General features: G+C 41.0%; 1 protein-coding gene across 1 annotated transcript in view; it reads left to right on the top strand.

The window, feature by feature from the left end:
- Nucleotides 1-24,589, top strand: part of LOC126263300 (neural-cadherin-like) — a 420,924-nt gene that overhangs the window by 374,338 nt on the left and 21,997 nt on the right. The window contains exon 28 of the mRNA XM_049960388.1: nt 20,838-20,985. Coding sequence (XP_049816345.1) covers nt 20,838-20,895 — 58 coding nt within the window. The 3' untranslated portion in view covers nt 20,896-20,985. The remainder of the gene's footprint in view (nt 1-20,837; nt 20,986-24,589) is intronic.

The raw sequence follows: 24,589 nt of genomic DNA, 5'->3' as shown, positions 1-24,589 counted from the left end.
TTAGGAACCAGGTTTTAAATTGTAAGACATTTCCAGGTGCAGATGTGGATTCTGACCACAATCTATTGGTTATGAACTGCAGATTGAAACTGAAGAAACTGCAAAAAGGTGGGAATTTAAGGAGATGGGACCTGGATAAACTGAAAGAACCAGAGGTTGTAGAGAGTTTCAGGGAGAGCATAAGGGAACAATTGACAGGAATGGGGGAAAGAAATACAGTAGAAGAAGAATGGGTAGCTCTGAGGGATGAAGTAGTGAAGGCAGCAGAGGATCAAGTAGGTAAAAAGACGAGGGCTAATAGAAATCCTTGGGTAACAGGAGAAATATTGAATTTAATTGATGAAAGGAGAAAATATAAAAATGCAGTAAATGAAGCAGGCAAAAAGGAATACAAACGTCTCAAAAATGAGATCGACAGGAAGTGCAAAATGGCTAAGCAGGCATGGCTAGAGGACAAATGTAAGGATGTAGAGGCTTGTCTCACTAGGGGTAAGATAGATACTGCCTACAGGAAAATTAAAGAGACCTTTGGAGAGAAGAGAACCACTTGTATAAATATCAAGAGCTCAGATGGCAACCCAGTTCTAAGCAAAGAAGGGAAGGCAGAAAGGTGGAAGGAGTATATAGAGGGTTTGTACAAGGGTGATGTACTTGAGGACAATATTATGGAAATGGAAGAGGATGTAAATGAAGATGAAATGGGAGATAAGATACTGCGTGAAGAGTTTGACAGAGCACTGAAAGACCTGAGTCGAAACAAGGCCCCGGGAGTAGACAACATTCCATTAGAACTACTGATGGCCTTGGGAGAGCCAGTCATGACAAAACTCTACCATCTGGTGAGCAAGATGTATGAGACAGGCGAAATACCCACAGACTTCAAGAAGAATATAATAATTCCAATCCCAAAGAAAGCAGGTGTTGACAGAAGTGAAAATTACCGAACTATCAGTTTAATAAGTCACAGCTGCAAAATACTAATGCGAATTCTTTACAGACGAATGGAAAAACTGGTAGAAGCGGACCTCGGGGAAGATCAGTTTGGATTCCGTAGAAATGTTGGAACACGTGAGGCAATACTAACCTTACGACTTATCTTAGAAGAAAGATTAAGAAAAGGCAAACCTACGTTTCTAGCATTTGTAGACTCAGAGAAAGCTTTTGACAATGTTGACTGGAATACTCTCTTTCAAATTCTAAAGGTGGCAGGGGTAAAATACAGGGAGTAAAAGGCTATTTACAATTTGTACAGAAACCAGATGGAAGTTATAAGAGTCGAGGGGCATGAAAGGGAAGCAGTGGTTGGGAAGGGAGTGAGACAGGGTTGTAGCCTCTCCCCGATGTTATTCAATCTGTATATTGAGCAAGCAGTAAAGGAAACAAAAGAAAAATTTGGGGTAGGTATTAAAATCCAGGGAGAAGAAATAAAAACTTTGAGGTTCGCCGATGACATTGTAATTCTGTCAGAGACAGCAAAGTACTTGGAAGAGCAGTTGAATGGAATGGACAGTGTCTTGAAAGGAGGATATAAGATGAACATCAACAAAAGCAAAACAAGGATAATGGAATGTAGTCGAATTAAGTCAGGTGATGCTGAGGGAATTAGATTAGGAAATGAGACACTTAAAGTAGTAAAGGAGTTTTGCTATTTAGGGAGCAAAATAACTGATGATGGTCGAAGTAGAGAGGATATAAAATGTAGACTGGCAATGGCAAGGAAATCATTTCTGAAGAAGAGAAATTTGTTAACATCGAGTACAGATTTAAGTGTCAGGAAGTCGTTTCTGAAGGTATTTGTATGGAGTGTAGCCATGTACGGATGTGAAACATGGACGATAACCAGTTTGGACAAGAAGAGAATAGAAGCTTTTGAAATGTGGTGCTACAGAAGAATGCTGAAGATAAGGTGGGTAGATCACGTAACTAATGAGGAGGTATTGAATAGGATTGGGGAGAAGAGAAGTTTGTGGCACAACTTGACTAGAAGAAGGGATCGGTTGGTAGGACATGTTTTGAGGCATCAAGGGATCACAAATTTAGCATTGGAGGGCAGCGTGGAGGGTAAAAATCATAGAGGGAGACCAAGAGATCAATACACTAAGCAGATCAGAAGGATGTAGGTAGCAGTAGGTACTGGGAGATGAAGAAGCTTGCACAGGATAGAGTAGCATGGAGAGCTGCATCAAACCAGTCTCAGGACTGAAGACCACAACAACAACAAACAAGTGGTGAGAGGCAATGGGACTTACCGATATCAAGCATGCAGATAGGAACAGAAATTACATCAGCATCATTGTTTCTGCATCATGCTAAACATAGTTTCTAACTAGACATTGAAATGGCTAATCATATCATAATGTACAATCAAATTTGCAACACTTAGCTACATTTCAAACATAAATATCAGTTGTTAGAGCACAAAGGTTTACACTTACATTTTAAATGTAATGTAGAGTCAAATCCTTCTGTTCTTAACTGCAAAAACAGTTAACTTGATATTTATTGATTATAGTGCCACCTACCACTAATGGGAAACAATGGTTTGAGTAAATCGCATGTGTTTTTTGGTTCAGAATCTGAATATGTACTAAAAATGGGGGAGGGATCTCCAGTTGAAAATACAGAGTCAACCATTCCCACACATAGGGGTGGTTAGGAGGTGGCCAGTTGAAGCACAGACAGAAGTCCCCTTTACTAATATTAACTATTCAACTAGAACCTTTTTTCATATGAAGTGTTGTTTTTGAGGTATTTAGTTGTCTCAAAACTAAACAAACACCATGTATATCAAGGTTAGGTTTTGACCAAGTTATAGCAGACAATCGGTGAATATTCTGATGTTTGCAAGTAATTTTTATTGTTTATAGTCACTGAATAACACCAACTTATTTTTCTGTTATGGAACTATATACTTTTTTCTGTGACATTTTAAAGAAGCTTCTAAGACAATTTCAGCAACATGAAGTGTATAGTACTTGATCAAGTAGTATCAAGGTAACAGTGCAACAAACCTCTGTCCCACTTTCAGGATAAATGGTTCCGCAAACTTTTGCCCTATTGTACCAAATGTGAACTAGGTAGAGTTCTTGTTTTTATCGTCACTGTCATACCGAGTGCTCAAAATGCCGACCTTTAGCACTGCTAACTGCTACATTCTATAAAGTAATTGTGGAGCAACAAAACGTCATGTTGAATTTTAACAGGAGTCAACTGCAACAAATAAGGCATTTCATGCATTCAGGAGTCTTTGGTGTTTCATAGTACACCTCTTGTTATAATTTTTTGCCACTGCCAAAAGTACAAAAGTGTTATGTTTGTTGAGTGTGTAGACCACTTTGCTTGTCCTGAATGAAATTCCAGTGCTCTCCCAGTGTTCTCTTAAGAGGCTCTCTCATCATGTGGAATACAAGTGACATCCGTGTACCATACTGATAACCTTATACCCAGTGGGATGTCTTCCAATAACTGTAGCAGCAGATCTTAAGAACTCTAGATGTTTGAGAGTATTAAGACTCCTGTCCGTAAAATTGGGACCAATGATGCGGGTCTTGAAAACATGCACCAAACGTTGATAGACCAGGAGCATTGGTTATATCCACTTCTTTGAGTCAATGTGGATTTCCAACTGATGATTAGTGCATGTTGCGAAGAGTGACATGCCCATAGTTTGTAAATGATGCTTACTCCTTAAGCAAAGTTTTGCATTGATACACCACATAACTTTGCGCTTTTCATAGGTGACATATAGAGAACAGAAACCAATTTTGGTAGTTATTACCATGAAGCTTCAGATGCAGTGAAATGTGGAGGGGTGAAATGCAGTGGAGTTTTGTGTTTACAGAATATTCATTTGATTGATGCCTCTTTCTGAAATAGCTCTCTCTGTGACATTTGCTTTTGTGTTACTGCTGCTGAAATGTTAGTTTCATTTCTTTCATCAGGTGCTCTTCTTTTTCCTTGACCCAGCCTCCCTGTGACATTTGCATTGTGTGTTACTGCTGCTGAAATGTTAGTTTCATTTCTTTCATCAGGTGCTCTTCTTTTCCTTGAAATATTTTATTCTCTACATTTCCAGCTTCTAGATCTATTTTTATAGTGCCATCAAAGGCAGATCATGAGTGCTTGGCATTATCTGAATATCTTCAGCATACGACAACACCATTGCTCTAATAGTTTGGTGACATTCGCCATAAACAGTATTCACTTTTTTGACTGTCGTACACATTGTAAACGTCTTAATAGCTTTACAAGAAATTTACCTGATTGCTACAACAGCAGAACAGTGTGATGGGCTTCAAGCATGCAGGTAAACACAGGAATAATATCTGAGTTACTTATTTGCATACGTTTGATATTATCACGTGGAAGGAGGAGTAATTAGATGAATGAAGAGCACTAACTTCAGTTAACGAAGGTTTATTCAGCACTTGCACATACAAGAGCGTGGAGCGAACTGCCTGCTGCCTTAAAAAATAATAATAATAATAATAATTGAGCCCCTCCACGCCTACACCGGCTTGATGGCCAACTCAATAGGTCTACTGCCATCTCTGCATAAGGGTTAGTATTCACTAAAGTGAGGTGATGCAGGATGTGGGTACTGCGATGTTTGCGTACATCTGGTTAAGGTTAACCATTAACACGTGCTCATCTGGAGATAGATTGGGTCGAAGTTGAAGGAAGGGTAGCGGTTTGAAGGGCAGAGGAAAGAAAGTGCCAAGGCAAGAGCCAAGGGAAAAACTCCTCTGCAATAGTTAGGTTGGGTGGTAAGAGCAGTAGCGGATGTCTTTCTGCCTGCAATAGGTCGTGCAAGGGTAGGCTTTGTTAGTAGTGGGTATCATGCATGCTGATACGTTTAACGTTGTGCTGTTGTGTTGCTCAGAGGCTGGCGCTGGATGCCGGTGTAGAGCTCTCATTCAGCATCAGCAACCTGCAACAGTTAGAGGTTTATTATCATTTTTGTGTCCGATAGGTCATATATCGGATGCACAGTGTAAGGTAATATTGGCGGTTTGTTTGTGCGTCACTGGGCGAGCTCATCGATGTCCCTGCTGTGGCCTGTTGGTCGGCTCTGGTAGCGGCTGGTAATTACCAATCAGTGTTCCTGATATGCAGGGCTTGCCAACGTTTGTCGCTTGTTTGTATATGTTAGTTTACCATAGGTGGCTATGTCCTAGCTAGTAGTGTCTTTGGCTGCTTGTGCTTCCACCTATGGTTGTGATCGTAGTTTCCCAGAGTGAAGATGAAAGGATTGTTCGAGTGTCTCAAGTTCCTGTATAGTCGTGTGGCGTGTTTTTTGAATACTTCCTTGAGGGTATCAAGGCAGTATTCATGGTGAAGATCCACGGTGCATGTGTAGCGTGGAGCGTTGCTAATGATTTGTAGCACTTTGTTCTGTATGATCTGCAGGCGGCGCAGTCGTGTAGGAGCTGCATATCCCCAGACGGGAGCTGCGTACATCATCAGAGGCCTAATCAGTGTCATGTATATGGACCTCGACACCCTCCTATTCAGCGTGCTTTCCCTGTTGAGCATTGGGTAGAGCTGTTTGAGCCTCATGTGCGCTCGGTTGGCAATGTACTCAATGTGGTCCTTCCATGTAAGTTTCCGGTCCAGCCAGACACCTAGGTATCTGACTTTCTCTTGGAAATGTTTTGGGCGTGTATGCAGTGTTATCGGTCTTCATTGTTGATGTTTGCGCAGTAGTTTCGGTCTACGTGTGAACAGAACTGCTTCGCACTTGTCGACGTCTACTTTAATACGCCATAGCTCCAACCAAGGCTCGGCTGTTCTGAGTGCTGTCTGTATTCGTGAATTGATGTTCAACAACAGTTTCCAATCTTGTGCAAGGATGGCGGTGTCATCCGCGTAGATGACTAACGTCGTGTTTTGTGTTGCTGGGAAGTCGTTAATGTACAGGTTAAACAAGATGGGCCCTAGAATGCTTCCTTGGGGTACTCCAGCTTGGATACCATGTTGTGTTGATTGTTTATCCTGCACGTTAGTGTTGAAACACCTGTTCGTGAGATATGAGAGTATGAGACGTACGAGTCCGTCCGGGAAACCAGCTTCGCTTACTTTGTGTATGAGTCTGTTGTGCCAGAGACGATCGAAAGCCTTTTTGATGTCCAGGAACATGGCCCCTGTGGCTTTGTTCATGTTGCAGCCATGTGTTATATGTTTGACTACTCGGAGGAGTTGTGTTGTCGAGTGGTGATTCCTAAAGCCCAGTTGCTCCAGTCTCAGGATGTCATTGGCAATGCAATGCCTAGTGATATATTTAGAAAACATACAGTATATATACAGCTACAAAACATTCCAGTACAATGATTCTTGACATTTGTGGATACTTCTAGAATGTACTTGAACCAAATATAGAAATTAAAACTGTACAGTCTAGGGGAATTTTGAACTCACGACTTCATGCAACAGTTTAGTATCATGACCACTACACCACGGAGCTACTCGGCTTTTTCTGCGACATTGCTCCCTCCTTAAGAGAACATCGTCTTGGTGTTACGTCATCCTAGCCCGGGAACAAGTCATCGGTCCTGCATACTCCGACTCCCGATGACTGATTATCACCCTGGTGGTGATCTTCTTAGAACTTCTTTTGCTGCTATGCTCTTCATCACCTTCTGCTTGTTGCCTGTCACTATAGTTTTAATTTTGCCCTGGGGTGCAGGATCCTTATAGAGCTTCATTCGAAGGATGTGGACTCTATATCTCTGATATTTCATTGTCTTGTGTCGGGGTCGAAATCTTCAACTTCATAAGTAACATCAGACACTGTCTTACAACCTTTTAAGGTCCAAAGTAGCGCCTGAGGAGCTTCTCAGAGAGACCACCCTTCTGAACAGGAGTCACCAGGTTGGTAGACAACAGGGCGGTGGCTCGCGTCATACCTTCGGTGATCGTTTTCTTGAGCCTGCAGCGTGTGGAGTCAAGCTAACTGCCGAGCTTCCTCAGTTCTGGTTAACACCTGGCCGATGTAGTCATCATCCATATCATCAGGATGTAATGGAAACACAGTGTCCATCATCATAGTCGCCTCACGCTCATGCACCAGGAAAAATGGCGTAAATCCTGTGGTGTCTTGTTTGGCAGTGTTGTAGGCAAACATCAAAAAAGGTAGCACCTCATCCCAGTTGCTCTGCTCAACATTGCCGAACATTGATAGCGTGTCGGCCAAGGTCTTATTAAGGTGTTCAGTAAGCCCGTTAGTTTGCGGATGGTAGGCAGTTGTCATATGATGAGTAACGTTGCACCGACAATTTATCCCTGTCACAAGATGTGATTAAAAAACTTCCTCTTGCTCCGTAATTAACAACCTTGGGGCACCATGTTTTAAACAATGTCTTCCATGATGAATTTGGTTACTTTGGATGCTTCGGCTGTTTTCACGGCTTTTGTAATGGCATAGCGTGTCAGATAATCAGTGAAAAAAGTAATCCAGCTATTGCCACTAGCAGACGTTGGAAATTGTCCGAGAAGGTCAATCCCAATACGTTGGAAAGGTGTTTCGGCTGGTGGAATTGGTATGAGTTGGCCAGGTGGTTTCTGAGGAACTGCCTTTCTCCTCTGGCACTCTTGACAGTGTGACACATAGTGACGGACACTCCTAAGTAAACCTGGCCAGAAAAATCTCTTGCGGATTCTATCATATCTCTTAATAAATCCTGAATGTCCGGCCTCAGGTGTGTCATGGAATTTCTGTAGAACATCTAAGCGCATGTGTTTAGGAATCACTGATAGCCACCTCTTTCCAAATTTTCTTGCAAAGTAATCCATTAACTACCTTAAACTGTCCTTTCACATCCTCTGACCAATTTAAGGAAAGCATAATTTGAGACATCTTGGTGTCCTTCTTCTGCTCAGCAGATAGATCCTGGAGTGCAGCGAGACCCCATCTTCATCAAAGTCTTGATGGTCTTGCACAGGTTTTCTTGAGAGGCAGTTGGCACCTTGGTGTTTTCTTCCACTTTTGTACACTATAGTAATGTCATACTCTTGAAGACATAGTGCCCACTTGGTGAGTTGTCCTGTTGGATCCTTAACCAACAAAGTGAATGATGGTCTGTAACAACTGTGATGGCCTTCCATAGAGATACTGTCGAAATTTTCACATGGCCCAGATCACAGCAAGACATTCTCTTTCTGTAGTTGAGTAGTTTCTCTCAGGTTTTGTAAGTGTCCTAGATGCGTAGGCTATAACCTTCTCTTTCCCATTCGAAATTTGCACCAGAACAGCACCAATCCCATACCCGGTGGCATCTGTGTGTAGTTCTGTAGGTGCTCTCTCATCGTACAGACCAAGTACAGGGTCAGTCATCAGAGCTTTCTGCAGCACATTGAAAGAATCTTGTTGAGAACCACTCCAGATAAATTTAGCATGAGCTTTTAACGACTCTTGGAGTAGCCTCACTTTGATACAGAAGTCTTTGATAAAATGATGGTAATAAGAACATGATCCGAGGAAGCTCCCAAGGAATAGGAAATTCTGTTATAGATCTCACCTTTGCTGGGTCTGGCTAAACACCTTCGTTTGACACAAGGTGTCGAAGTATTTTGACTTCTTTGGCTCCAAAGAGATACTTTCTTGGATTAAGTTTCAGTCCACCTTGTTGGAGACACTTAAGAATGGCCCTCAGTCATTTTATATTTTTGTCAAATGTCTCAGAGAACACTATAATGTCATCTAAATAACAAAGACACATCATCCACTTCAGGTGCCTTAGAAGGTTACCCATCATTCGTTCAAAAGTTGCTGGAGCATCACACAAACCAAACGGCATTACCTTAAACTCATACAGGCCATCAGGGGTGATGAATGCAGTTTTCTCACGATCAGCCTCATCTACTTGGATTTGCCAGTATCCCAAGTACATGCCCATGGTTGTGAAAAACTTAGCCCCCTTCAGACAATCTAGTGCATCATCAGTTTGTGGAAGGGGGTAAACAATCTTTTCAGATAACTTATTAAGCTTCCTGTAATCAACACAAAAGCGCTAAATGCCATGGGCTCTGCGAAGGCTGAATGATATCATTCTTCATCATTTTCTCTATCTCATTGTGACTTATTCAGCATTCTGTTGCTGACACACAGAATGCTCTCTGGTTTATTGGTTGATGGTATCCAGTGCTAATCCGGTGCTTCAACGTCGATTTGTCTAATTTGCTCTTCACCTGTGGATTGAAGCATTCAGAGAACTCTTGAAGAATGGCAAGTAGCTTCTTCTGTTGTTGCTTAGTGAGATCTGATGATAGTCAAGCTAGAAGATCTTGTCTCGTAGTGGTAGCACTAATTTTGCCCACAGACTTGGCATGGGAAGTTTCTATGACGCTCAGCTGTTCTTCAATTAACGGCTCAGCATTTGCTCCATCTTGGAATGATCTGCAGTTCTCGGCAACAGTTTCTTCAATTCACCAAATCCATTCTTAAATGAGAGGCTGGGATGACCAAGTTATTCTTCAGTGGTATGCTTCTCTCCTATTCCACTAGCGGCTGTTATCAAATATCCGCCATCTTTCTCAACTATATTGCACCACATGTCCCAGTCGTCCGCAGTGGAAACATACTGGTTGGTTATCCTGGGTCCTCCAGATGTCAGTCTTCCTTGGTGCCCAAACAGGTTCCTCATGCGGCATTGCAGGAACATAACTCCACCTGGGTTTTGACTTTTTTACCATTTTAAAGGGAAATGAAGACTGAGAGATTGGGTTCAATGTCTGTTCCACTTCCTCCCTTATGACCTCTTGAAGCGTCTAGGTTTTTTGCTCGCCGTACAATCCAAGTACCTTCTGAACTTCCTCTCTCACTATCTGACGAAGAGCACTTGTGAAATCAGTTGCTTCCTCCATCACAGACATCGATATGACGTTTGGAAGCCATTCAAACTTCTTGCATGTAATTCTTTTTTGATGCATTGTCTTGATATACTGCCACCATTTTATGAAGTTGTCTGCTGTCGAAACCTCCTTCAGGAGTAGGGCTTGATACAAGTCCTCAGCAACACCCTTCATGAGATGTGCAACCTTCTCTTCCTCCTTCATTCTAGGATCCACTATTTTACAAAGCTCCAAGACATCTTGAATGTAGGATGCTGTAGTTTCTCCTGGATGCTGTGCCCGGCACTTTAATTTATCTTCAGCCTTGCACTCCTGTTGTTGTGTGTTGCCAAAATAATTGTACAGTTCCACCTGGAATACTTCCCAGCTTGTGAACTTCTCCTTGTTGTACTCATACCATTGCTTGGCAGTGCCCTCCAAGTAGAAAAATATGTTAGCCAAACACACGGCGTCATCCCATTGGCTAAATTCGGCTATGTGATCATATACCTTCAGCCACTTGTTTGGATCTTGGAAATCATCACCAGAGAACCCGGAAGGATGTCTCATGTGGTGGCACACTGTTGCTGTCATCGTAACATCCTCTTCTTCTTTTGTCTCCAGTAGATTGCAATCTGTTGACTATGGCTCAAACTCAGGTTTCTCACCATGTAAACGGCAGTTCTGTTATGGCCTGATGGGAGCGACTGTGTCATCGATAACGTGCGCTATCACAAGTTCCAATACCCATTGCCTCCACCAGAATAATGTCACGTAGAAGAAGGTGTAATTAGATGAATGAAGAACACTAACTTCACTTAACGAAGGTTTATTCAGCACTTGCACGTACAAGAGCGTGGAGCGAACTGCATCTGGTCAGAACACACACAGTATATCTACAGCCAGAACATTCCAGTACAATGATTCTTGACATTTTTGGATACTTATAGAATGTACTCGAACCCAATATAGAAATTAAAATTGTACAGTCCAGGGGAGGTTTGAACTCATGACCCTTCATGCAACAGTTTAATATCATGACCACTACACCACAGTGCTACTCGGCTTCTTCTGTGACAATATAATAGGACAGACATTACGGGACCTCTTCTCCTGATGGTGGGACATTGGTTTGCAGTGCTGTTATCTTGATACAATTTGAACAAGCCCCATACATGTTATGTCGTTGAAGTTCTCTTAGAAACTCCTTTAAAATGCCACAGAAAAAATTATATAATTCCATTAAAACAAAAAAAAGTTAGTATTATAATTTGGTGGTTATAAATGAAAAAAATTATTTGTGAATATCAGGAAATTCATCATATTGTCTGCTATAGCTCGGTGAAACATGCACTCAATATATTTATTCATTTTGGGTATATTTGGGGTTGCCTTTCTTAGCTACCTCAACCTGTATATTTTCTGTAAAGTGCACTTCAACACTTTTTAAAGAACTCATTCCCTATATTTACTTTGTTCTTGCAAGTGGTTCATTTAAACACCTTTTGTTGTTTCACATGGTGCGTGCATTGCTAGTCTGAGAGTCTGCTGCCTTTTATAATGCTTTCCCTTTGCTAAATAATAATAATAATAATTAGTTATAACGATACTCTGTTTTTGTCCATAATGACTTAACACTGTTGGAAATCACCATTTTTTATACATTTGCAACAATTATATTGTTCTGTAGGAACTGTAATCAAGTTCAGATCTGGAGGCAGGGTTGTCAGTTAAGTACAATACTTAGCCTGAAAGCATGTTTATTACTGATACCAACGTACAGCCAGAAAAGAACTTGCCTCTTGGATAGAGAGCACAGTTATTATATAAACATTGAATATTCCAGAATGCTGGTATTTATACAAACAAAAATATTCCAGTATATACAATCATTACAGACACGAGACATTAAAAAAACATTCCAGAAATGATAATACCAAATAACAAATAATTACTGCTGGTTGGGTTTGAACTGGTGACCTAGCCTGCCAGCCAGCAGTGCTAACCACTATGCCCCACTGCATGCAGCTCAGCGCACAACTTTGCTCCATCTCCTGGAAAACACAATCCGCTGTTTCAGAAGGTCTCATCCAAGCCAACTACAGCACCTTGGACCTAAATTTTGTCATTGGAGTTCTGTGTGGCAGCACTGGCGATTCCTCATGTTGTGGTCATACTGATGCATCTTCTTCACTATGATGAGCATCAAATATAGCCACTCTCGCAAAAGCAGTTTCCTTGAACTTCCCATCATCGATATGTACCTCTGGACTGTAGTAGGGCTTCTCACAAAGCACATGGATTGTTGTCTTCTAGATGAAGCCCATAATCCTCGACTTCCTGTATGAAATCTAACAAGCAACAAAGAGTATGATATGGCCTAAAGTAGCACTTTATTAACTTTTCTGATAGTGCCACTTTCCATGCAGGCATAAAAATCCATATTAATTCTCCTGAGCTGTATCTCACTGGTCAGTGCTTGGCATTATACGAGTGTGGTTTGAAAAGTTCTCGGAACGGAATAGAAAAAAGTACTTACATCACTGAAACTTTTTTTATTTTTCAATGTAGTCTCCTTGTAGATTAATGCACTTGGTCCAACAATGTACCAGTGTCTTGATCCCATCTCAAAAATGAGTTTCTTCCAGGCCTGCAAAGTAGTTGCCAAGTCCGGCTATCAGTTCTTCGTTTGAAGTGAATCTCCATCCACCAAGAAAAATTTTCAGTTTTGGGAAGAGATGGAAGTCTGACAGAGCCATATCAAGTGAATAAGGCAGGTGTGGCTACAATTTGTACCTTAGTTTGTGTAATTTTGCCATGGTGAAGGCAGATGTGTGTGGGCGCACATGGTCTTGATGGAAGATGACTTCCTCTCATGTTAAACCTGGCATTTTTCACTTTTTTTTTTTTTTTTTTTGCAATTTGTCAAGGAGATTAGCATCTTCTTGCAGAACAATGAAGTTATTTTTTTCGGTTTGCTAAAGAAATTTGGCTTTTATTAATGTTTTCTGCTAAGGTAGTCAATTTGTTTGAAACGAAGTGTTCAATTCCACACTATTTGCTAGTTTCAACTCTTCGCTGCATTTCAAGTGCACGTTGTCATCTCCTAGCACATATGGCATTATCCCATAATAAAGAACCAAACATGAGATAATACAGTACTGATATTACAAGAAAATTTACATCCTGAAAAACCACACTGAAAAGCTTAATATCAGATTGAGGTCTACTTCATCGGGAACCTGAGCATGCAAATGTGCACTTTAAGCCAAATTATGCATTTGAGTGTGGTTCACGAAATTCCAATGCTCTTGGAGTATCCTCTGATGTGTTGCTTCTTTTATGACATAATGTAAGATTTTTTAATGTTTCACAAGTGTCATCATGCGGGCTTCCTAGTTATCATAGCTGTGCAAGCGCGGTGACACCTATTATCTGGCGCTCTCTGGCAACTGCTGAAACAAACGTATTTCTAACAGGTCACAGGAAAATATTGCGAATGGTGGTTTGAAAAGCATTACTTTCAAAGGAGATTTCCTTTTTTGTAAGATGAACTATGTGCGAGAATGTACGATGAATTTCTTAAATCACAGAGCATTTGACTCTCATTTAAAAATCAGCTCTTTGAGGACGAGCCATTTAGAAGAATTTATAGCCCAGAAGATCAGACATTTATGTCATTATTAAAAAAATTACTGGCACATTTGTGTGGTGTATCTTAAAGTGTAACATGCGCAAAAATGGTCAACATTGTATGTGAAAGCTTAGCTTCTCTTGCAGCTTATTGATCTACAGATAGTGGAGATTGGGCATGGTAATTACGATGATAAACAATCACTCCCACTCCTGTCACTTATTATGAATATTTCTAATCTCGCAACATATACACAATGTGTGGGGCACAGAGAGCATACTACAGAGAACTGATCTTGTTGCAGTGGGGCAGAGATATTTGTGGGAGGAAGAGCTAGCGGTTCTACGTGCCCACAAATCTTTGAGACCAATATAATATATGAAAGCTTTGCTTTCCTTGTAGCAACACTATGTATATTAATTTATACCACTTCCTATTTGTATGTTTGTGCTACTTAACAGTGACTGACTACATCACGTGTCCTATACTCTGAATATCCACTGTCATCAGCTGGAGAGATCACGTGACATGAGATATGATTGGCTTACAAAAGCACATCGCAATCTTGATTTGAATGCTTCAGAAAGTAACAGGCAGTGTGTGGTGAAATTCGCATTTATACTTTTGTAATACAAAAATATGCAACATACTTGTTGCTGCACATCAAAGATCTATCTGAAACTTTTTTTTCCCCGAGTTTTGTTTTCTAAAGTGCCGGGAAATTCTACATCAGTGTATAAAACCACAGCCATTCAAAGGATTTAAAGTTCTGAGGGAAAGTATTCTGTCACTTAACATGGGAAAAGTGTATTTTCACCCGGCAAAAAGTGTATTTTTAACCTGGAATCTAGGAAAAATCCAGGAATTTTTTTCTTTGTCCACTTATATACCCAGATTCTGGAAATCAGTATGAATATCCTTTGCTTTCATACCTTTCTTTACGAAGTACTTAATTGCTGCTCAAATCTCAATTTTTTTCCATCTTCGTAAATCACTACACGGGAACAACAACAGAGCCACGTCACCACCACAGCTCTCTTCCAAGAGCACTAACATGCCACGTGTTTACAGGTAACAGTCCAATAAATATTACGTGAACAACTCGTTGTGCTAGTGCTGACCTCTCGTGGTGATTCCGAGAACTTTTCAAACCATCCTCATACTATTATCAGTCTTTCTCCTGGGCATCCAGGGTCTTTATGTGACCTAGCTGCCTTGTTTCTTGGATACTGGTGATGAGATGTTATACTCTGAGTGTCATGCAGTTGAAATGAGAACAGTGAATCCATTTTTGTTTTGGCCTGGTGATTGGGAGCAGAAAGAATGGTATGAAATCTGTAGTGTTATGCTTTGCTGTGTTTCATGCAAATGTCGTGAGAAGCAGTATTGTATCCAAATCTCTCTGTTCGACAATGTGTGTATCTGCCAATGTCTTATTAAAGTGTTCTGTGAGGCCATTCATCATGTGACATATTAGGCAGTTGCCATCCTGTTGGTGATGTTGCAATGTGGAACTATTTATGATACTAGTCTAGACTGGAAAACTTTACCACAATCAGGGATCACCACACAGGGTGCTTCATACTTCAGCATGACGTCTCCTACAAGAAACTTGGCAATATCTGAAACTTTGGAGTTGACACAGCTTTGGTTACTGCACAGCATATGGGATAATCATTGCAGACTATTGTCAGTTGTCCCTGTCTCTTGACTTTTGGAACCTCCCTAAGAGGTAGATTCCAATTTGATGGAACGGCACTGTTGCAGGTGGGATTGGTACCAGAGGTAATTGCAGCACATGCTTCCTATGTTAGCATTCCTTCAGTGGCTCACATAGTGTCTAACAGGTTGGTGGAGACCTGACCAGTGACACCTGCATGTGATTCAATCTAGAGTTTTCACAAAGTAGGGATGTTGAGCAATCATTTCCACCTCATTGGATCATAGTTTATCTCATTCAGTGCTCTGTTTATTAATTGGAATCCTGCTTTGGTCGTTGCCTCTTTCTTCATGGCTTGTATCAACATCAGCAGCATGGAACTTCCCTCTGTTCAGAAGCAATGCCCTTTAATGTATTGATGACAGAGATTTCATCCACATTGCAATGTTACGTCAAAAGGATCCTTAAAAAGCAGTTGCCATCCTTGTGTTTGTATCCACTTTTATATACCACTGTGATGTCATGCTCCTGAAGCCTCTGTGCCCTTCTTACTAGTTGATCTGACAGATCCTTCAAGGTAATTAGCAAGCAGAAAGAATGGTGGTCTATCGCATCAGTGAGTGGTTTTCCAAATAAATGTGGCCAGAACTTGTTGATGGCCCAAACAACTGCAATGCATATTTTCTCGGTTGTAAAGTAAAAAATTTCACAATTGGAGAGTACTCTGAAAGCATAAGCTATCACTTTCTCAGCATCTTCCTCAGTTTGCGCTTGAACTGCATCTACCCCAAAACTACTAGAATGGTTCTTCAAATGTGTTCAAAAAAATGACAGCGTCATGCAAATAGCAAAGACACTTCTTCCTTTTAAGGTTTAGAAGCATACATATATTATTTAAACTCATTGAGACCATCAGGAGTTATGAAGGCAGTTTTTTCCTAGTCAGTCTCAATTTTCCAGTAACCTGTCTGCATACTTTGCTTCTTTCGAATAGTCTAGAGTGTCATCAATGTGCAGCAATAAATAGATATTTTCCTTTGTGATTTTGTTCAGTCACTGGTCTTCAATGCTGATATGCCATAAGCCACCCTCTTTCTTCACAAGGACCAATGGAGAGGGTCAAGGACTCTCCTAAGGACCAACCGTCTCATAATGTAGCATCTTCTCCACTTCCGCTCCGATTAACCTGTTGTTCAGTCAGCAACAGTCTGTATGATTGCTGGCTGATGTGGTAGATGACCACCACTGCTGACATGGTGTTTCACTATAGGCTGCTTGGTCTGTCTTCTTCACTCCAGATTTGAGATCATCCAAAAATCGATGCAGAATGTCTATCACTTGCCTATGTTCTTTGGTCAGGCCAGCCTGTTGACAGTTCGACTGCAGCTTCCTCCCCTGCAGTGTCTGCCATTGCAGTGGAACACGATTGTTCAATTATGACACTAAGTTGCACTTTCTAGACTGGTTTGGCTGTCCCTGCTCATGTACATTTAGGGCTGAGTTGTAGCTGCCCAATACAGTTAGTGATTCAAAGTTCTTGACTGACCTACAATGCTTGTGATCATCACCGGCATGTAGAATGATTTTGTAAGCCTGAGTAGCTTACTGTAGTTGACAAAAGGTCAGAGTTTAACTGAGAATTTTGACTGATGCCTGGAAATCATCTTGTTGATGATGGTGGGATAACAATGTCTTCAGCAGCAAACAGCTTCTCAGAGTACCATTTGTTATTTGTGCTTATTGGAATAGCTTTGTCAATCTGGAGCTCTGATATTTCAGAACATATGACTGCTTGTGATCCCTGCAAGAAGTCCCATCAGAAAATAACTTTAGTACTAAATTCTGTTTAAACAACAAATTTCAAGGGCTGTGTTGTGATTCATAGTTATTCTTGTTATGCATGTTCCTGTCGGCTGTGAAATATTCTTGTTATGCATGTTCCTGTCAGCTGTAGTATTTCACATTTGCAACCTTCAGCACAGCCTCTTTCATATCATGAAACATAGTCTTCTATAGCTGATGACAATAAGCATCCAACATTATGTAAAAGAAGCCCCTGAATTGACTAGTGCCCAGAAATGTTGGCTGTCAGTGATGACACCAATGAGATTTCCTGACATCTTGGTGAATGTTGTCCTTGGATGAGTTGCATTTTGTGGCAGCTTCACATCCATCACATCCATAGTTTGTTGGCTCATTTAGTTTTCCTGAAGGTGGCAGCTAGACGAGCAGTTGGCAACTCTGTAATCTGCAGTTGCCTGGCATGAATAGAACTGTTGTGATCGTTGATGTTTGGTGATGAAGTAGTTGTCAAAACTTTTCCTTCTTACTTTGCAGTAGCATACACGTCCAGAGCATCCAAGGTGGGAACAAAACTGGTTTGATGTCCTCTGTCCTCCAAGTATGTGTTCTTCTACGGGGCATTGTACTTGGTGTAGGAGATGATTGTACCTGCATTTGGTGGGGGCTGAGCTGCGGCATAAGTCAGAGTTGTGTGAGTCAGTTCTTCCTGACACCCTTGCTGGTGGTCACGGGTTGGTGCTGCAGATAGATACACCTCCTCTTCAACATTCTCTATTACCTCCTGATGTCAGGGGCTGAGTTCATGGCTGCTATTTCTTGTGTACTCAGTCTGACATTTGTGGCTGTCATACACTGCTGTATCTCTTCTCTTACTATCTGATACATGAGAGAACCAAACTCATGTTGGTCTTCTACAACTGTCGTAGGGACCACATTTGGCAGTCTGTCATACTTCTTTTGTCTTGACTCTTTTTGTGTTGCATTTCCTCAATATGCTGGCATCACTTGATGAATTATGCTGTTTTTGTGGCAACCTTTACCAGAAGAGCTTGGTACGTGTACATGGACCAACACTGTACACTGTTCAACAACACATACAGACACTAACCATGTATGTATACTGTACACCTACACGAAATCTGGACCAACTTGGTACATATACTCTGTGACTCCATTCATACATTTAAGATTTTGTCAGCTTCTGTAATACTCATGTTCACGATTTCGCCTAGAGCCAAATGTTATGTATGTATGTATGACTGTCATCTGTCCATGATGTTAATCTCTGTTCTTCAATTGTTTCTGTGCTAAGCACACTTGCTGCTGATAGTTGTCAAACATTTTCTTCATTTTCGCCTGGAATTTGTCCCAGCTATTTAGCTTTTCTTTGTTGTTCTCAAACTATTTCAGGGCTATGCTGCCCATGTAAAAGTACACATTCATCAAACACACTGTCATCCCGCATGTTGTATTTTGTGACTCAGTCAAATTTTTTGGGCCATGTCATCTGGTCCTAAGCAGCATTTCCAGAGAACACTGAGAGTGTGATGTGCAGCTGACTTACTGCTGTTGTGGAATCCACCTGTGTCCTGAATATATGGATCTTAGGAACAACGTGTTGCTTGTATTCCAGTTTGTGTCCAAGTACACTATGCAGCATTTGTAGATCACAAATTTTATAATTTCTATTTCTTAACTACACTACTATGCAACACTACTCAACAGCACTACACAAGACCACACTATGCTGCTGCACATGGTATCAGAATCAAACTGGATTTCTCTTTTGCCTGGATAGTTAGCCCTCGTTGCACTAAGGGGCAGCTCAGGATTCACAGGAGCTGCGCTGCTGTGCCACTCAAGGTGTAGTAGATCTCCCACTTGCTGGGCGGCCACAAACATCTGTGTCTCCTGCTGTGTTGGAACACTCTGATTCAAGCGGATCGACTTATCACAATCAAACACATCCCTGCTCAACTGGACATCTCTGTTGGTAGTGCTGACACACTCATCCACCACTTTGGGTACAACACACTGGATTCCTGACCACCTATTGAAGATCACACAGGACAATGAAGGGTCATCTGTGTGGAACTGCTTGTGCATTACAAGGCTCATTATTACAATTTTTTGTCAAACTTCATCACATACAGTGAAACATGGGTTCATCATTTTGAACCAGAAACAAATGACAATCCATGGACTGGCGCCACACCACCACTCCTCTGAAGAAAAAGTTCAGAGCACACCCTCAGCCAGTAAAGTGATGGTGATAGTCTTCTGGGGCTCTGAAGAGGTTATTCTGTTTGATGTCCTCCCGTATGTATGTATTTTAATCTGAATTCTTAAATTTCTTGTATAATTGTGTACCCAGTGGCCAAAGTTCCAGGGTTTTATAACTTTGTAGGGTGTATTTCCGCCATTGTTAGTATGGATAGGGACTCTGATTGCTGCATTCAGATGCAAGCTGAGTTGATGACCTGCCACTCACAGCTCCAGGTGGTGATGGTTTCAGTCACTCAGCTTGAGGCTGTAGCCCACGAGCATCGCAGTGGGGGGCCTGATATGGGGATGCGAGGTTCGTCCAGCACATCCTTTGTGTCCCCGATTGGTCCACTTCTGTAACTGCCCTGATTACTGCCCTCAACTGTGGTAGAATGGGAGGTTGTTTTGAGGCGTGACAGGCAGGGAGCTGATTGAAGAGCCTCCCCAGTCCATTTGATAAACAGGTTTCAGGCCTTATCTGTGGCTGACAAAGATCCTGAGCCAGATGCTGTCACTCATCCTATTCCAGAGGAAGCCTCTCGGCCCTCAAGATCTGAGCAATCACAAATGGTGGGATTACTGGTAGTTGGGAGCTCCAGTGTAAGATGTGTATGGAACTGCTTAGGAATATGTTTGGCAAGGAGGTGAAGAAATCCAATGTGTGCTCTGTGTGCATTGGGAAGAGTCATTACAGACTTGGAATGAGTGCTTCTGGATGCCACAGGGTGCAGCCAACTGCAGGTGGAGACTCATGTCAATACTAGTGATGTGTGTCACTATCACTTTGGACAGATGAAAGGTTCATACCAAAAGACTGGAAAGTTGCACAGGTCACACCAGTACTCAGGAAAGTAAGTAGACGTAATCTAATGAATTACAGACCCAAATAACTGGCGTTGATTTGCAATAGGATTATGAAAAATACACTGTATTTGAACATTATGAATTACCTAGAAGCAATGGCCTATTAAGACAATAGTGAGCACGGATTTCTTCGGAAACACAACAAGCTCTTTATTGACACAAAGTAATGAGTGCTGTCAGCATGGATCTCAAACTGATTCCATATTTCTTGGTTTCCAGAAGGTGTCTGACACCATTCCTCACAATTGACTCCTAATCAGATTGTGTACTTACAAACTACTGCTTCAGTTGTGCAACTGAATTAATAATTTTCCGCCATAAAGGTCACAGTATATAGTAATTGATGGAAAATCATTGAGTAAAACATAAGTGATATCCAGTGTTCCCCAAAGAAGTGATATAAGACGTCTTTTATTCCTAATCTGACAATCTTAGCAGCCCACTTTGTTTGTTACTTACGCTGTCATTTACCATATAATAAAGCCATCAGAAGCTCAAAAACAAATGCATATTGATTTAGACAAGACATCTGTATGGTGAGAAAAGTGTCAATTGTCTCTGAATAATGAAAAGTGTTAGGTCATCCACATGAGTAGAAAAAGAAATACACTAAATTTTGCATACATTATAAATCACACAAATTTAAAGGCTGTCATTTCAACTAAATACCTTAGAATTACAATTATGAACAAATTAATTTGAAATTTTTTGTAACTCCTCATGTGATAATGTATTAATAAGACCTATTGACATATTAACCCTATTTTTCTGTATTTCCTACAGATTTGCAGCCCATCAGCATCAGCACAGCTCATCACATATTGTACCACCATATTCTTGATCAGCTGCCAAAATGTCTCATAGTTCTGGGAGTTAGCTATCTTTAACAAGTCTGCCTTCCGGAGTCTCGGCAGAAAAGAAGGCTGTAGTTGTAAGTATATACTTCCGAAATATGTCTGAGTGAGCAGAAGGGGTTCACAATGTCTCTCTCTCTCTCTCTCTCTCTCTCTCTCTCTCTCTCTCTCTCTCTCTGTCTTTCCTTCCCCCCCCCCCCCCCCCACACACACACACACACACTCCTCTCAGTTGGAAGGAGGCATGAGACTCATAGTGGGAAGGTGTATTTAGGCATTTGACTTGGTGGGAATTATGCAAGAACATGAGATACACTTTACTCCAGTGCTTCCAGGAGTCTCCTGTTTTTTTGACAGAACCTGAATTCTCTCTTCAAATGTGTTATTATTGGTGGCTTAGGTCCTGTTGGCAGTGTTGTGAGTCTCTCTTCTCCAAGGAAATGTGCTGGGGAGAGTACTCATAATCAGTCTTGATTTTTGACAATTAACCTCAAGTTGAAGGTGATTTCGGTATTCTTGAGCACAGACTGAGCCCTTCCTCATCCATGCTGGAGTGTCTCAGTACTTTTAAGAGCCATCTTTGGTTGAAGACCACTCTCTCCCACCGTCCTCCCCATGAAGCATCTGGAGCTATAAACTTCCATTGTATGCCTTACTGTGAGTGATATTGGGTGTTATCAGCAAAAATGGCCATCCACAGTTCTGTTACCTTTTCATTGGCTACATGGAATATTTTCATTGTGTCACTGTAGATGGTGTGTGGAACATCTCATCTGCCAATAAGTCTTTGGAGTGCCAACAAAAATGGGATTGTGAACTATTTCTAGGTGAATGGCTCTAGTCACAGTACAGGTATACATAATGATATAGCATTTATTGTGGTACTTAGAACTTTGGCCTATAACGACCTTCGATAATCAAAGCCAGTGACTTGCAATGGTCTTTGTGGCGGCCAGCAGGCAATGAAGCCTCTATGCCACAATGGATGCATAGTATCCAGGAGGAGAAATGAAACTCTGAAAACAGAATTCTAACCCCAAGATGGCGTAAATGGGCGTGAGTGTATAGAATTAAAGCTTCATGAAGTGATGACTTCCATCCGGAATAAGTGGATTTCATTTTTCAGTGGTTTATTTGGCATAATGCAGATGACCACCTAAATGCGACATGTCCTCAGCCAAAAAAGGATTGAAAAATCTTTATCTTGGACCCATTAGGTAGTTTACCTTCAAAGCCTTGATTTCATAAAAAACACTATCTTTGTTCAGCCTTGATCCAGTAACATCAAGCAGTTCCATTTCTCCACTGTAATTTCACCATGGAAATTAACCTTGTCAGTGAGATCCCTTTGCAACCAACATGGCAATGACTCCCAACAGTTTCCAGTAGGCCCTAAATCTTTCCGTAGCTATCGTTGGCTGGGGTGTATCCATAAGGATGACTTGTGGATACAGGTTTTGGTTTTTAATTTCTGGTAATGAAACAGGTGTGATGTGCTAGTGATACTCATTTGGCCAGTGACAGAGCTGTTGTGAAAGCCAAGGTGGCCCATACCCCATATATTGATTGTATGTAAGGCTTGAGGTATTTTTCGTATTGACAAATCAGCCACAGGATTCTCCCTGTCTGGACAGCGTCTCCACTCTGATAGTAAGGTCTGCTTATGAATTTCTGTGGCCCTGTTTCACACGAATTAACCTGGCAAGCATCACCCAGTCTGTCCAGAGAGCTGCTTCAATTATGTCTGTTTTGGTTGCCTTACACATTTTGTCCCTCAGAATAACTTTCCATAAACAAATAAAACAATAATCCCACACAATATTTGTTCTTTTACCCGTGATGCATTATTTTATAGTTTTCACTCATGAGTATCATTTATCGGTAAGAAAATATAGTGATGCATAGCACTCCTCTGTAGAGGTATGTATCACCACAGAGACTTTAATCATCCAACAAGCAACTGGGAAAATTGCAGTTTTGTAAGTGGTGGCCCTGAAAAGACGTCTTGCAAAAATTACTAATTGCATTTTCTGAGAACTACCAGAACATAATGTTTGGATGCCCACTCATGAAGAAGGGTTTATATGTCCAGCAAACTAGATAAAGAGGCACCAGTGTCATATCTCAATAAGTAACTCATAACATTTCGCTCTGGAGAAGAGCATGTAAAATAACAGTGGCTTAGGTGTAGAAGAGTAATTGTCCATGCACTTGACAGATATGTACTTAGTACAACAATTCATGATGGAAGGGACCCTCCATGGTGTACAGTCACTGTACAGAAACTTATAAAGAAATATAAATTACTGCATAATAGGTGTAAAACAAAGCATTGCGCTAAAAATAGGGAGAGGCTGAATGAAAGCAATGTATGAAGCCTTCAACAGCTGCCATAGCAGAATATAATCAAAGGTCTCTCACAAACACCAAAGAAATTCTGCTCATATGCAAAGGCTTTTAGTGATACCAATATTAGAGTCAGGACACTCATGGTCAAAACAGGAAATGAAATCAAGTGTAGCAAAGCAAAGTCAGAAATGATGAACTCCATTTTCAAATGTTCATTTACAAATAAAAATCCCACACCATTGCTTCAATTTAATTCTTGCACACCTGCAAAGATGGGCGAAATAGATATTAGTGCAATGGTGTCAAGAATTAGCCAAAGTTGCTAAAACTGACAAAATTTCTCGGACCCGATGGAATCCCTGTAAGATTCTACACTGAATTTGTGGCCGAGTTATGCCTCTGAACCATAATCTAAAGTAGATCCCTTGAACAAAGAAATATGTCAAATAGTTGGAAGAAAGCACAAGTCACACCAGTCCAAAAGAAGGGTAGCAGAAGTGATCCACAAAACTACCATCCAGTATACTTGACAGCCATTTGTTGTAGAATCTTAGAACATATTCTAACCTCAAATATAATGAGGTATTTCATCCTCAATGCCAACCAGCATGGATTCTGAACACATTGATCATGTGAAACCCAGCTCATACTTTTCTCACATGACATCTTAAAAGCCATGGTCAAGGCTCAATTTTCGAAAAGCATTTGACCTGGTATCATACCTATGCTTAACATCGAAAGTACCATCATATAGGATATCAAGTGAAATTTTTGGCTGGATTGAGGATTTCTTGGTAGGAAGGACACAGTATATTATTTCGAACAGGGAGTCATCAACAGATGTAGAAGTAATCAGGTGTGCCCCTTCATGTTGTATATTAATGACCTTGCGCAATAGTAATTGCAACAACAGACTTTTCAAAGATTATGCGGTTATCTAAAATGAAGTACCATTTGAAAAAAGCTGCACTAACATTCAGTCAGTCTTGATAAGACTTCAAGGTGGTGAAAAGATTGAAATGAAAAATGTAATAGCCTATGTTTACAGTATCAACTTATCATAAATGGAATTGGTCAACTTGTACAAATACATGGTTGTAAAACTTGGTAGGGATATGAAATGGAATGATCGCATGGGCTCGGTGATATGTAAAGCAGATGGCAGACTTCTGTAATTAGTAGAATAGTTGGGAAATGCAATCAGTGTACAAAGGTGCTGGCTTACAAATCACTCATGCAGCCCACCCTAGAACATTGCTCAAGGGTGTGGGACCAATACCAAATAGGACTAACAGGAAATATTGGACATATACGGAGAAGGGCAGCACAAAT

This window comes from Schistocerca nitens, chromosome 6 (genome assembly GCF_023898315.1).
Source record: "Schistocerca nitens isolate TAMUIC-IGC-003100 chromosome 6, iqSchNite1.1, whole genome shotgun sequence".
Taxonomy (NCBI): domain Eukaryota; kingdom Metazoa; phylum Arthropoda; class Insecta; order Orthoptera; family Acrididae; genus Schistocerca; species Schistocerca nitens.
Note: the sequence above shows the minus strand (reverse complement) of the source record. Positions and strands in the feature narration are given on the sequence as shown.